The sequence below is a fragment of the Mixophyes fleayi genome, chromosome 7, assembly GCF_038048845.1.
Source record: "Mixophyes fleayi isolate aMixFle1 chromosome 7, aMixFle1.hap1, whole genome shotgun sequence".
In the NCBI taxonomy this organism is placed as follows: domain Eukaryota; kingdom Metazoa; phylum Chordata; class Amphibia; order Anura; family Limnodynastidae; genus Mixophyes; species Mixophyes fleayi.
Genome location: NC_134408.1, coordinates 68,770,851 through 68,786,363, shown reverse-complemented (window position 1 = coordinate 68,786,363; position 15,513 = coordinate 68,770,851). Strand labels below are relative to the sequence as shown.

Sequence of the window (15,513 nt, the reverse complement as noted above, 5' to 3'; positions counted from 1 at the left end):
CATTGTAATAAATTCATGAATTTTGAATGTTTGCCCAGTATTCATGGACCGATATTCAGTAATCGGTCTGGTACTCCTACATCTCAGTTTAGTGCAATTCGAACATTGTCCACAGTAATAGAAGCCCTTTTTCTTGTTTTGTAGCCAGTTATTAGCGCTCGTAGAGCTAATAGTAGGAACATAGCTGGACGTTAATGTGCATTTAAAATCTGGGGCTTTTCTAAACACAATCTGGGGTTTGTCCACAAGTATGGATCCAAGTACATCATCCTCCATTAGGATGTACCAATGTTTTTTAATGATACGTGTTAATCAATCTGAGTCTTGTGAATAGTTGGAAACAAAAAAGACCTTGTCTGTATTGGAGGGTCCTATTTGTTTTGTGTCTATAGTATTCTTTTTGTATTTGAGCAGCTGATTCCTATCAGTGTTTTTAAGTTGACTGAAAGCTCGACTAACTAGATCAGGATCGTATTTTTTCTCGAGAAATTGCTCCTGCATTTCCTGTCCTTGTACAATGTAATCCTCTACCTGTGTACAATTGCGCCTTACGCAAGTAAATTGGCTCAATGGGATACTATGTAACCAGTTGGGGTGGTGGTTACTGTCAGATAAAATGAAACTGTTGACATCAACCAGCATGTGATATCTTTTTGTCATAATCTTGTTATCTTTAATAAAGATCTCTAAGTCTAAGAATTGTATAGATAGTTGGCTATGATGGGCTGTAAATATTAAGCCATACTCATTACTGTTAATGTATGTAAGAAATTGAAGTAGAGTGGATTCGGATCCTTCCCAAATGATTAAAATATTTTCATGATAGCGTTTCCACAGTACCAGGTTCGCACTCCAGTCATGCTGGGACCAAATGAATCTGTCTTCCCAAAAACTCATGTACAGATTCGCATAACTGGGTGCAAACCTGGTACCCATGGCAGTTCCTTGTTGTTGTAGGTAAAATCCACCCTCATACCAAAAATAGTTATGAGTTAAGATGAACTCAATGGTTGAAACAATAAAATCGACCTGTTGTGGCATGATACTAGTATCGGATTCTAAAAATAACCTAATGCTTTCTAGTCCTATTGAGTGTTTAATGATGGTATACAAAGATGAAACATCGCATGTAATTAGCCAATAGTTGGGTTTCCAATTTATGTCCTCAAGAAGTTGTAGAACATGGGTCGTGTCTTGCAAATAGGCTGCTTGTTTTTTCACATACGGCTGCAGGTACATGTCTATGTAGTGGGATAGATTTGATGTAATAGAGCCGATCCCTGATATGATGGGCCTCCCCGGTGGGCTGGTCAGGTGTTTATGGATTTTTGGAAAATAATAAATTACAGGGATAGTGGGATGTTTATTGTGAATGTAATTAAATTCATTGAGGTTGATTATGCCTTTGTCGAGGCCTTCATGTAGAATGTCTTTGAGGGTGCTAGAGAATTGTGAAGTAGGGTCAGAGTCTAACTGTTGATAGGTGTCTGTGTCAGATAGTAGGCGGTCCAGCTCAGCTAAATAATCTGACCGATTGAGTAGTACGATGCCTCCCCCTTATCTGCTGGTTTAATTATTATCTCATCCAGTTCCTGTAGATCTCTCAAAGCTTTATACTCCTCATCGGTGAGGTTCATCCTTGAATAGGAATTTTTGGTGGTATTTGATTTGTCAAGATCTGATAGAACTAGGGTCTCAAATGTAGTGATTTCTTTGCTCTTGGATTGTTTGGGATAGAAGTGAGAGGGGGGTTTTAGATGTGTGTGTTTGTATGGATCCGAGCTCTGTCTAACTGATGCTTCTACGGGAGTCTTGGAGAAGTATCTTTTTAAGGTTAATTTTCTCACATATTTGTGGATATCTAGGAATGTTTCAAATTTATTCATTTTGTTAGATGGGGCAAATTTCAAGCCTTTGTTTAATACACTAGTTTCATGTGATGTGAGAATAGGATTACTCAAATTAAGACGCCCACTTCACATAACGTCACTCCGACATCCACTACGGGGGATTCCTTACAACAGCTACGTCTGCACAGCTCTCCTTCATCGGGACCTACAGCGATCATTTCCGCCCCGCCGCGCGGCCAGTGTGAGGGGCCATAACAGCAAGTATCTGAGTTCATAGTATTATCATACCATCTTTATGGACAAATGACTGGACTTTGATTTTTCATTTTTCTCACCAACCCGTAAGGACTCATATCAGAGGTATTAACACCACATAGACTTGTACCTCAACAAGGACATTTGTTTGTTTCTTCATCAATTTTATATCTGCTATTGTTCCGGAATCTGTTACAATATTACCCCGTTGACATATTGGCTGGAGGCTATCATTATTCTACTGTATTACATCTGTTGATTTTATTGTGCATAACGCCTATGGGTTTTACTCACTGGTATTCATTGTGCCGATTTTATTAATGTTGTTTTGATCATTTTGATATTAGTGACATGCAGGTAGTTTTTAACCTATGTCTGTAAAATTGGAATGTAACAAATTGTTATTTATTTGCCATTTGCACACAGGATATTACCATATTTTTTTTTTTTTATTTTTTTTTAACAAATAGGTATCTATAGTCAATGAGCGCCTAGTTATTTCTGTTTTATATTGACACTTACAGCAGCCTACGATTTCGGGAAGTGAACTGTTCGAGGAAGGGGCGATTTGCTATAGTCAATGTTCAATAAGGGTGTTCCATACTCGATCACATGCAGCCACGTCCAGATCAAGCCCTTACACAAGTCAAAGTTAGGGTTTTTCTTTGCTGTATTTTTTGCTCCAGCTAAAGGGTTTGTCTAAGTCCTGATCAGTAATCAAGACAGTCTTGTATGCATGCTGTAACCTGAGTTTGCAATCCCGAGCAAATGTAAAATTTATTTTTATGTTCAGCAGAGATTGACAACATTCTAGTAAATAAATTTCATGGAATGAAAAAAACAAACAAACCCTTTTTTTTGTTTAACTGTTTTATCATTAATGCGTTTATTATTACCATGTGACATTAATTCTGTGATTTTTGTATTTTCCTGTGCGCTCTTTTGAGAATTTATGATCCACATAGGAATTAGATTTATCCTGCAGCATCTTGTGTAGCAGAGCACAGCAGACCTACACCCGAATTCAACAGTGTACTTATCTTGAGATCTGTTGAATTTGTGAGTACACAAAGCCTAAATACATGCATAGAATACTGAACGCGAGGTGCGCTCAGAATGCATGCCCTAATGAATCAGGCCCATAGTGTGTACACATGAATTTGCATGCTGATTAGGACTTTCAGTCGTTGGTAAAATCGTTAACAATATCGCATTGGGAGAAATTTTCTGTAGTGTATACCCAGCCTAAGTGAAGTGGTTAATCTAAACCTGCAAAATTCCCAAGACAGTCCTGATTTTTGGCATCAAAAGAGGGTTTGGGTTTACCTGGAATAATCATGGCATTGTCCAAAATGGCAATGGTTTGTGCAGATCATGGTGTGGTTTGCTTGGATTGAGGAGGGTGAAATAATTTAAACATCATCGATAATTAAAACACGCTATTTAAAAGAATTAAGACCACAGAAAGGCCAAAACTATGGTCTCATGATTAAGCGCTTGTTGTGTCTTGAAACTTGTTAGGCTGTTGTCCTGGACTTTCAGTGCACTTGATGGTTTTAAATGCTACAATAGGTATGGTGTTTAATCTGTTGGTGGTTCCCGAGTGTTGACAATGCACTTAAAAACTATTATTTAAAATGTAAACCTCTACATTGTGTTGTAGGGCTTACATAAATATGCTATCATATTGTATTGACTTTGACTTCTTATCTGGTGTGACAAAACTGTTAACACTTTATATGTAAATGTGAATGGATCACTATTAAATAACTTTGGGTAAAAATTTATTTAAAGCGAATAGCGCAGGGCACTTATTTATGTAATTGCATTTGCACTTATTCTTGTTTATCCAAGTCGTTATTTCTGAGACCAGGGAAGAAATTTGTCTCTGTTTATTTAACCTTGCTAAAGGATATGCCTTATTTCTGATGCATATATCTGATACGTTAGGCCTTTGTGGATGGAGGTCTTGTGTGTATTGGGATGTATTTAGTATGGAAGTGTCTTTGTTTAGAATTTGTAAGGTTGCTTGTGGAAACCTGCAATTAGGACATGTGCAAGGAAGTCTGACAGCAGAAAGTGTTAACGAAGGTTTGTGATGAAGTGTCATGCCTGCTCTGGCCAAAAACCTCATCAGGGGGTCGTTACTGTGTGGCCTTTGCCAGAGTGAATTTCATAGATAAATGTAAATTTTGTTAGCCTTGAAACGTATGTAAATCCATGTTTGTGTCAATAGAGTATATCCTGTTTCTAAAAATAGACTATTTCTGAACTGTATAAAAGAGGAGCTCTGTGAGCATGTTAGTGTTCTTCTGAATTGTCATCTGACCTGATCACACTGGGACCTTCCACCAGATTGCGTGAGCAAATAAACCATCTTACATCATAGACCTGCTTGGAATCATCTTCAATATTGCTGTTTTCCTGTGATCTACAGATTAGACCCTAAAATCTAATCCGTTCTCCGGCTGTGTCTGCGGTTTGGACCCAAGCGCTTTTAGTACCATCGCCTGCCTGCTACCTGCGACCCTGGTTAGTGTGATAGGCCAGGGGGATCCATCCACAGCATCCCTGATCCATAGTAAGAGGTCAGGACTACCAGTCCGGGTACACCAGCAAGGAGACACGCTAGCAGCGTCAGTTACGCAGAAGAAACCCAGTTCTGGGTGCCGGTGTAGGAGCCCAGTGGTGGCAGCTCGTGTAAGCCCCTCCTACTGCAGCAAGAAGGCGCTTTTTGGATAACGAAAGGGAAGGGTGGCAAAGTAAGCCCAGCCGGTTCCTCGCAACAACAGACAGGGTGGCATAGGCGGTTCATCCTGTCACAAATTTCTGGTGGCAAGCGGCGGGATAAACCAGGAGAGCTGAGTTCTTCAGGAGAGGAATAACTGCAGCCAGGAGAACGCACAGGATGGCAAAGTACAGTAAAGTGTCCAGGGAGGACCTGGATATACTGTGCCAAGCAAAGAAGTTGGAAATTTCTTACACAGCAACAAGGAGTGAAATGAAAAAGGCGCTGAGAGTCTGGGATGCGCAGTATGGGTCAGCAGATGAGGAAGCTGACAGTGACCTGGAGGAGACATTAACTTCACACCCAGAGGTATATGCAGTAACATCCCAGAACACAGCACCTGTTTTCAGCAACAATCCTCTCCCACAGAGTGATCCAGTGATGCAAGTTCAACAGCATGAGGAGGGTAGCCTTTCTGTACTAATGCAGCAGCTGGAGTCAATGGGAGACAAAGCAACTGAGGCGGAGCGGTTGCTTATCATCAAGTTGTGGTGAAATCGGTGGGCCCCACATGTGGCAGTGAGGCCACACTGGCAGAAGCGCCAGGTTAACAGCCAACCCCAAAGGACTGTACAATCAGGGAGACACCCCTCTACTACTCACCCCTAAAAGCAAGTACCTAACCCTTCGGGTACCATTCGGCAGCCACTGTCCCATCCTGTCCTTGGGAGTTATCAGAGACCACCGTGGCCCAGACTGGAGAAGAAGTGCTACAGCTGTGGGAAAATCGGTCATTTAAGGATGGACTGTCCCACAGCCCCAGCACCCCAGACTCGTGCCCCTAATCCGAGTCCGGAGGCCTGGCTTACTTGCTTAACTGGTGAAGGTGAGCCATTAGAGACTGTTTCCACCCCTGCCAGCCCAATGGAGTGTGGCGTGTCTGAAGGTGACTCAGCGGAGAGAGTCACCTGTGGGTTCAAAAGACCCCCCAAAAATATGTGGAGAAACCTGCAGCCGGTCCAAGTGGGACCCCTGCAGGGTGAAGGACTGAGAGATTCAGGGGCCTCAATTACTGTTGTGAGTCCTCATCTTATTGATCCTGCTGCAGTATTGCAGGATCACACTGCCAAGGTTACTTTGGCAGATGGACTGGGAAAAGAAGTGCCTGTAGCAAGACTGTATCTGGACTGTGGAGATGGCCAGGAGTTGCGAGATGTTGCCGTTGTGGATGTCCTCCCAACTGATGTGATTTTGGGCAACAATGTTGGGGGTGGAATTGTGACCACATTTCTGAACTCTCCTACCCGGAGCCAAGCTGCTAAGCTACAGTCTTCAGGATCTACACCTGCACAGTCCAGCCCAGAGGAAAAGATCACAGCTGCTACAACACAGCCATCACCTGCAACCACTGTTTCAGCCAGCCCAGAGGAAAAGACCACATATGCTATTTCTTCAGGAAACAGTCAGCCCTTTGCCTCTGGAAAGACTACGTCCCCTAGCTACGCAGAGGATGTTGTCTCTTGCCAACCTGATCTTATGCGGGTGCCCGGTGATGCTCCTGTCCCTAGAGGTATGCCAGCTCCAGCGGTGAGTACAGCTGAACACAGTGACCCCTCTTTGACTGACCCCACTTTGACTGACCCTAGTCACCCCAGTATAGACCCCCCTGCAGCGTATCCTGACTTAGACGATAGTGAGGGCTGCAGGGAAGAGTTCAGGGCAGCGCAGCTCTCTGATCCCTCACTGGAAGGTATGAGGCGCCAGGCTGGCGGAAGCCTTCCAGTGATGGAGGTAGCGAGTGTGACCTGGCGTAAAGGGTTGTTGTACCGTGTAGCTAGGAAGGTAGATGGGGATAGACCAGTCTGGGAACAAGTTCAACTGGTGGAACCACGGGGCTTTTGTGCGCAACTAATGGCAGTTGCTTATGAAATCATTATGGAGGGACACCAGGGCAGAGACCAAACACTGAAGCGCCTGACACAGAACTTTTTCTGGCCTGGAGTGTCTGATGACAACCTGGCCTACTGTAAGTCCTGTGATGTGTGTCAGCATCCCAGTGTTCGTGCTCCCCTCAGGTCCTTGTCAATAATTGGGGAACCTTTTCAGCAAGTGGCTGTGGATATAGTAGGTCCCCTGTCTGTGCCCATGCCTGACACCTACCCCTTGCCCTGTATTAGCGCTTCTGTAGATGCGTTAGGCAGAGTGCAGGGTTACCTAGAGGACATTTCCAATTTTAGTAAGATTTGGGAAGATAATCTAGAGCAAATTGGGCTGGTGTTAGGAAAGATGGGGTGGGCATGTTTGACTGTTAGGGCAGAGAAGTACCAGATGGGGATGTCAGAAGTACAGTACCTGGGTGATTGTTTGGGGGGAGGAAGAGTTAGGTCAGAACCAGCTAAGGTAGAGACAATCCAAGCCTGGCCCCAGCCCACGACCCAGTTACATGTACTAACATGCTTAACGACTGCAGGGTACTACAGACGATCTGTCCCAGACTTTAGTACTGTAGCCAAGCCCCTGAAAGATCTCACTAAGAATATACTCCCCAAAGTAGTTGACTGGACACCCGCTTGTGAGCTGGCATTTCAGTCATTAAAGGAAGTTCGTGCTCCAGTACTGTTGGCGCCTAATTATGACAAGGACTTTATTGTGCAAACTGATGCGTCACAGTATGGACTGGGAGCAGTACATGGCACCCTGGTTACCGCATGGACAAGGGGGGGGAGGAATGTGACTGGATCACTATTAAATAACTTTGGGTAAAAATGTATTTAAAGCGAATAGCTCAGGGCACTTATTTATGTAATTGCATTTGCACTTATTCTTGTCTAGTGTAAGATAGGAAGTCGTTACTTCTGAGACCAGGGAAGAAATTTGTCTCTGTTTAACCCTGCTAAAGGATATGCCTTATTTCTGATGCATATATCTGATACAATAGGCCTTTGTGGATGGAGGTCTTGTGTGTATTGGGATGTATTTAGTATGGAAGTGTCTTTGTTTAGGATTTGTAAGGTTGCTTGTGGAAACCTGCAATTAGGACATGTGCAAGGAAGTCTGACAGCAGAAAGTGCTAACGAAGGTTTGTGATGAAGTGTCATGCCTGCTCTGGCCAAAGACCTCATCAGGGGGTCGTTACTGTGTGGCCTTTGCCAGAGTGAATTTCATAGATAAGTGTAAATTTTGTTAGCCTTGAAATGTATGTAAATCCATGTTTGTGTCAATAGAGTATATCCTATTTCTAAAAATAGACTATTTCTGAACTGTATAAAAGAGGAGCTCTGTGAGCATGTTAGTGTTCTTCTGAATTGTCATCTGACCTGATCACACTGGGACCTTCCACCAGATTGCGTGAGCAAATAAACCATCTTACATCATAGACCTGCTTGGAATCATCTTCAATATTGCTGTTTTCCTGTGATCTACAGATTAGACCCTAAAATCTAATCCGTTCTCCGGCTGTGTCTGCGGTTTGGACCCAAGCGCTTTTAGTACCATCGCCTGCCTGCTACCTGCGACCCTGGTTAGTGTGATAGGCCAGGGGGATCCATCCACAGCATCCCTGATCCATAGTAAGAGGTCAGGACTACCAGTCCGGGTACACCAGCAAGGAGACACGCTAGCAGCGTCAGTTACGCAGAAGAAACCCAGTTCTGGGTGCCGGTGTAGGAGCCCAGTGGTGGCAGCTCGTGTAAGCCCCTCCTACTGCAGCAAGAGGGCGCTTTTTGGATAATGAAAGAGAAGGGTGGCAAAGTAAGCCCAGCCGGTTCCTCGCAACAACAGACAGGGTGGCATAGGCGGTCCATCCTGTCACAGTTAATCTCTCCCCTATGTTCGAGTATAGAAATTAATTGCAATAATCAAAATAGTCCATACATCCAAAATGTCTGGGAGACTCCTGAAACAGCGGGTGATCTCTTGTATTTCCGAGAGAGTCTGTCAATCTGCCTGATGCTGGGACATAGTGAGGAAATATGGGTGAAACCCAGCGTGATGATGCCATTCATGCCATCATACTCTTCCCACCCCTGAATTAATCATCAAATTGTGATTAGTAACTGCTGCTGAAGTCCTAGGGAAGGCTGTATTTCTAAAGCTATTGTTGGGAGAGCTCTAAGTTCTAGGCATTTTTTGCAGCTGGAGGGCAGTTTGTTAAGCATTTATGGCTGCTATATTGTGCATTAGAGACATCTGCGTATATCTTTAGCAAGCACACTTCAAACATGGTTACACACTAACTTAAAAGCCATTGCAAGAAACACTTACATCCTAATGAAACATACTCAACATTCTCTATAACCTACTAACAAGACAGCAAACCCTAACCTACTGAACCCATCCTGATACCGTGGAACTTATAACGTTTTTCCAAATTCAAGCAGTGTTCTCAAAAGAATGGCAGTATTATTTAATACAGGACATGCCTGCTTTTTTTCCCAATTTGTATTTGTGACAGCTCTGGCTTCATAATCAGTGCAGATATCTATTGCTCATCCAGTGCCTGGGAGTCTACTGGAATATTGGGAAACCTCCCAGACTCCTGGGAAGGGAGGCTAACCTCCTGGATGTCACCAATTTAATGTAATTTTGCTATCTTCCCTTCAGCCCTGCTACAATATACAGCCTCTTGCAGGTATGCCACTCATATAGAAATCTCCTCTGGTGACATCCTGTGCACAGTACTGTAAGTACTGTATACCCTTGGTCCCCACTAGATATACCAATTAGTGGAGCAAGAATTACCCCTTGGTGGAGCAGTACATGGCCCCTTTGTGTAACTTGCGCAATCTCCCTGAAATGATTTTTCAAAGGTAGACTAGTATGAAATAGTCTCAGTGCAAGTGTATTTATCCATGCTATATAGGTAGCAAGCAAGATTTTTTTTGCAAACTATGAACAAAATAAGGATCTATTTAACAAAGTTGGGCTATTTCACAAAAATTAAAATAATACAGTTAAAAAAAGTAAATACATAGAAAAATAAATAATGATTAGATTTACTGAAGAAAAAAATGTAAATAATAAAACTTTTTTCCTGTGGGTAGCATATGCTATTGCCATCTTGAGCTGGCGATAGCTATAGAAGGATAGCGGTAGTACTTGCACCGCTGCTGTAAAATAGGATTCCACAGAGGCCCCCAGCACAGGCTATCACCAGCAAAACCCAACGTTAGTCCTCACTGGCCAGAGGGCTTTCTTAAATAGGGAGTTGGGGGTATTTTTCACAGGATTAAGGGCTTTTTTTCCTTTGTTAAATAGACCCCCAAGTTTAAGAAAATATTAAAGATGATCTAACCTTTTTATTTGCATTTGGGCAATCTAAACGAACACACTTACCTTTCAGAATTTCCCAATGCACAAAAGAATCAATTAAAGAGAACCCTTGCTTGTAATAATATGTTGTCAGTTCCAGCCAGTCGGCTTCAAGCGCACTGATGGTTGTGCCTTTTCGAGAGACTTTCATTAAGAGGTTGCCTTCAATATATTTACAGCAAGTTAGATCATTCTCCGTCACGTTAAATACAGCATATAATGTTTTACCTAGTGAAAAAGAGGAAACAAATCATAATTATTATGAGCCATTTAATTCATATTACAGATTCCTTTAGCATTGAGGCAATCTCTATATCAAATAACTGTCACAAAAGGGGTCCTTCCTCAGCAAGATTTTGTTCATAATTTTATAACTGTACTCCATTTCATCTTCTACCACATATCCTAAGAACAACTATTGGCGAAAATGCATAATTTCTGTACAGGGGTCAAGGAATTCAGTAAATTTACTGACAGACAATAAATTGTATACCTGTCAGCCAGGCCAGTGCTGGGATCTCCAGTACCTCCCTGCTGGAGAGTGCATGTTTGCAGAGGAGCTCCAACTGCGCATGCCTTTACCCCCATGCCTTTTCCGATACCTGCTCTATTCAGAATGTGGATTTGTGTTCTAAGGAGGCACGTCACCTGTGCCAAAAAACATATTTTTTCGGCACAGGGGGGTTCGCATGGCAGCAGGGTAAGCACGGCGCCCAAATGCCACTCTTACCTGGCTCACCAAAATCCACTAGCCCTGCCTGCCAATATAGTATTGTAATAGAAGCCTAAGGAGGAGTCACATTCCCTGAGCGGACTCTTCTTTTTTTCTTTTTCTGCCACTCCTGTCAGTAAGAAAAACAATTGAAGGCAGTAAATATACAGTATGACATTTACTGACTCTACAATAATTCACATGTATTAAATACTACTATTATAATTCACATAAATATTACATCAATGACCTTTACTTGCATTGTTTTATAAGCAACACCTAGTTTCCTACTCTCCCCGAATGTCCGAGAGACTCCAAAATTTTTGAGAGATCAGGTTGGCAAGAGACAACATCCTCTGCATTGCTAGGGGACGTAGTATTTCCAGAGGCAAAGGGCTAGCTGTTTCCTGAAGAAATAGCAGATGTGGTCTTTTCCTCAGGGCTGGCTGAAGCTGTGGTTGCTTATGATGGTTGTTTTCTAGCAGCTGTGGTCTTTTCCTCTGGGCTGGGTTGTGCAGGTAGATCCTGCAGACTGTAGCTTAGCAGATTGGCTCCGGCTAATAGAGTTGAGAATGCAGTCACAATTCCACCCCCAACATCGTTGCCCAAAATCACATCAGTTGGGAGGCATTCCATAACGGTAACATCTTGCAACTCCTGGCTATCTCCCCAGTCCAGATACATCCTTGCTACAGGCACTTCTTTCTCCAGTCCATCTGCCACTTTAACTTTGGCAGTGCGATCCTGCAATACTGCAGCAGGATCAATAAGATGGGGACTAACAACAGTAATTGAGGCCCCTGAGTCTCTCAGTCCTTCACCCTGCAGGGGTCTCACTTGGAGCGGCTGCAGGTTCCTCCACAATTTTTTTGTGGGGATCTTTTGGACACACAGGTGACTCTCTCCGCTGAGTCGCCTTCAGACACGCCACATTCCATTGGGTTGGCAGAGGTGGAAACGTCTCTAATGGCTCACCTTTGCCAGTTAACCAAGTCAGCAGGGCCCCAGGAAATGGATTAGGGGCACAAGCCTGGGGTGCTGTGGCTGTGGAACAGTCCATTCTCAAATGATCGGTTTTCCCACAGTTGTAGCACTTCCTCTCCCTCCTGGGCTCCGATGGTCTCTGATAATTTCCAAGGAAAGGGGGGGGTTGGTGGCTGGTGTGTGGTACCCGAAGGGTTAGGTACTTGCTTTTGGGGGTGAGTAGAAGAGGGGTGTCCCCCTGTTTGTTCAGTCCTTTGGGGTTGGCTGTTAGCCTGGCGCTTCTGTCAGTGTGGCCTCACTGCCACATACTGATCCGCCAGCTGGGCCACTTTTTCCAGGGTTGCTGGGCTACGGTCCAATAACCACTCCTTCACCTCCGGTGCGCACCGGCGGTGAAACTGTTTTCTGAAAATTAAGTCCACTAATTCCTCCCAGGACTTCACTTTAGATCCATTATTCCATCTCATTGCCAATTGCCGCAACTGGTTGGCAAATTCCTCATGGCTGATATGGGTGCTCTTAGCCAAGTCCCAAAACTTCTGCCGATAGGTCTCCGGGGTAATAACATAGCGCTTAAGGAGGGCCGTTTTACCACGTTGTAATCCGCACAGTCCTCTGGGGCCACTCTGTGATAAGCTTCCACTGCACGACCCTGTAGCATGGAAATCAGATACTTCACCCACTCCTGTTTGGGCAGGTCATGGAGGCTACAAGACATTTAAAACACCTGCAAACATCCATCAATATCTCTAACAGTGTCATCAAATTTGGTAAAGTGAAGAGATCCCAATCTGGACGCAGCAGATGACAGTTCACGGGCTGCTGCAGGAGGAGGTGCCCACCGATTGCCCCACGACTGGATGATAAGCAACCGCTCCGCCTCAGTTGTTTTATCTCCTAGGGACCCCAGCTGCTGCATTAGTACAGAAAAGTTACCCTGATCACGCTGTTGAACTTGTATCACTGGTTCACTCTGTGGGGGGTGACTGTTGCTGGAAACAGGTGCTGTGTTGTGGAATGTTACTGCAGTTACCTATAGGTGTGAAGTTAACGTCTCCTCCAGGTCACTGTCAGCTTCCTCAACTGCTTACCCATACTGCGCATCCTCAGGTTCTCAGCGCCTTTTTCATTTTGCTCCTTGTCGCTGTTTAAATAATTTCTAGCTTCTTTCTTTGGCACAGTATCTCAAGGTTCGCCTTGGACATTTTACTGTACTTCAACATCCTGTTCATTCTCCTGGCTGCAGTTATCGTCTACCGAATAACTCGGCTCTCCTGGCTGGTGCACGAAAAGCCGCCTGCGCTTATCCTGTCGCTTTCCAATAGAAATCTGTGACAGGATGTACCGCCTATGCAACCCTGTCTGTTGTTGCTGGGAACCAGATGGGCTGACTTTCCCACCATTCCCTTTCATTATCCCAAATGCACCCTCTTGCCGCAGTAGGAAGGCCTTACAAATGCTGCCACCACTAGACTCCTTGCAAGGCATCGAGTTTCTTCTGGGTAGCTGACGCTGCGAGTGTACCCTGTTACTGGCGTACCTGGGCTGGTACTCCTGACCTCTTACTATGGATCAAGGAGGCTGTGAATGGATCCCCCTGGCCTATCACACTGACCAGAGCTGCAGGGTAGCAGGCAGAGTGGTGGTACCGGAAAGCTGGGTCCAACCTCAGAAACAGCCGGAGAACGGATTAGATTTAGGGTCTAATCTGCAGGTCACAGAAATACAGCAATATTGCAGATGTTTTCAAGCAGGTCTTTGAAGCAAGTGATGTTAATTTGCTCTCACATTGGTTGAATGTACCAGTGATCAGGTCAGATGAAACAAGAAGAACATTTCAGTGTACAAGACAGTGCTTTTTATACTGATTTGGACACAGGCTATTGTTAGAATCAGAATGCAATGTGTTTACACAAACGTGGATTTGCATGCTTTGCAAAGCCAACAATATTTATAGTTATCTATGAAATTCTAGAGATGCTGTGTTGTCCTGCATCTGTTTTTCAGATGCAGAGAATCTAGGAGCCAGTCTTAATTAAAAGTTTCTGCCTTCAATGTTGGACCTTCACACATCAAAAGATCTAATTAGTATGGGGCCCCTCTTCAGAAAGTCTAGAATACACATTCCCAAAGAAAGGTACAAACTCCAAAACAAGCCACTTCCCCACATCAAAACACACAAAGGACTTCCATCCACAAAGGCTTATTGTATCAGATATATACCTTATGAAATAATGCATCTCCTCTAACAAGGTTAAAGAAGAAACAAATTTCTTCCCCTGGTCTCAGAAAATTAAAGATTTCCCTTACCAAAATATACACAATATCAAAAATAAGTGCAGGTGCAATTATATAAATAAGAGCCCTGTGCTATTTCCTTTAAATAAATTTATACCAGAGGTTATTTATCAGTGATCCAGTCACAGGTCACATGGAGCGTGAAGGAGGAAGGGAGAAGAGCTGGAGAGGGGGAGAGAGGAAGAGGTAATTGACAGTGTGGGTATTAAAGCGGATGACTGATAGGCTTTTAAGAAAAGGTAGGGTTTTAATGCCCTTTTGAAACTGCTCAGATTGGGGGATGTTCTGATAGAACAAGGGAGATCATCCCAATGGAGTGGGGTTGCACAGGAGAAGTCTTGAATACGTGCCTGAGAAGAAGTAATCAGAGGGGAGGAGAGGCGTCGATCATTGGCCGATCGCAGTGAGCAGAATGGAGTGTGCATAGAGATGTAGGGAGCAATGGAGTTAGCGAGGGCCTTGTAAGTGAGGGTTAGGAGCTTGAAAAGGATTCTGTAAGGGAAGGGGAGCAAGTGAAGGTCTTGATAGAGGGGGGAGACAGATGTGAAGCAACCAGAAAAGAAGATAAGTCTAGCAGCAGCATTGAGTATAGATTAAAAGGAGCAAGATGACAGGAGGCCAATAAGGAGAAGGTTACAGTAGTCCAACTGAGAGATGATCAGGGAGTGGATGAGTGATTTGGTGGCGTCCTGGGAGAGGAAGGGCCGAATGCTAGCAATATTGCGTAACTGGAAGTGGCAGGATTTGGCAAGAGAATGAATGTGGGGGGGCAAAGGAGAGAGAGAAGTTGAGGATGGCACCCAGGCAGTGAAGTTGGAGAACAGATGAGATACTGGAGTTGTCAATAGTGATAAAGAGGTCAGGGGGTGAGGAGGTTCTAGATGGAGGGAAGACAGTAAGTTCAGTTTTAGCAATGTTACATTTCAGAAATCTAGAGGACATCCAGGAGGAGATGGCAGAGAGGCAGGTGGACACCCTAAAGAGCAGGGATGGAGAGAGGTCAGGAGATAAGAGGAAGGCTGCTGAGAGGTCCAGGAGGATAAGAAGGGAGAAATGGCCTCCGACTTTAGCCAAGAGGAGATTGTTGGTTACTTTAGCCAGGGCAGTTTCAGTGGGGGCGGAAGTCTGATTGGAGAGGATCAAAGAGGGAGTGTTCAGAAAGGTAAGAGGTGAAACGGTTGCAGAAAAGCCTCTCAAGTATTTTGGAGGCAAAAGGGAGAAGAGAAATGAAGCAGTAATAAGAGAGTGAAATGGGGTCAAAATTAGTTTTTTTTCAGAATGGGTGAGATGAGAGCATGTTTAAAAAAGAGGGGAAGATGCCAGTGAAGAGGGACAGATTAAAGAGGTGAGGGAGAGAAGGAGGTGAGTGGGGATAG

General features: G+C 44.1%; 1 protein-coding gene across 1 annotated transcript in view; it reads right to left on the bottom strand.

Moving 5' to 3' along the window:
- RFTN2 (raftlin family member 2) overlaps nt 1-15,513 on the bottom strand; it is a 239,736-nt gene that overhangs the window by 98,679 nt on the left and 125,544 nt on the right. Inside the window, exon 5 of the mRNA XM_075179952.1 lies at nt 10,168-10,371. Within this exon, the coding sequence (XP_075036053.1) occupies nt 10,168-10,371 (204 nt within the window). The remainder of the gene's footprint in view (nt 1-10,167; nt 10,372-15,513) is intronic.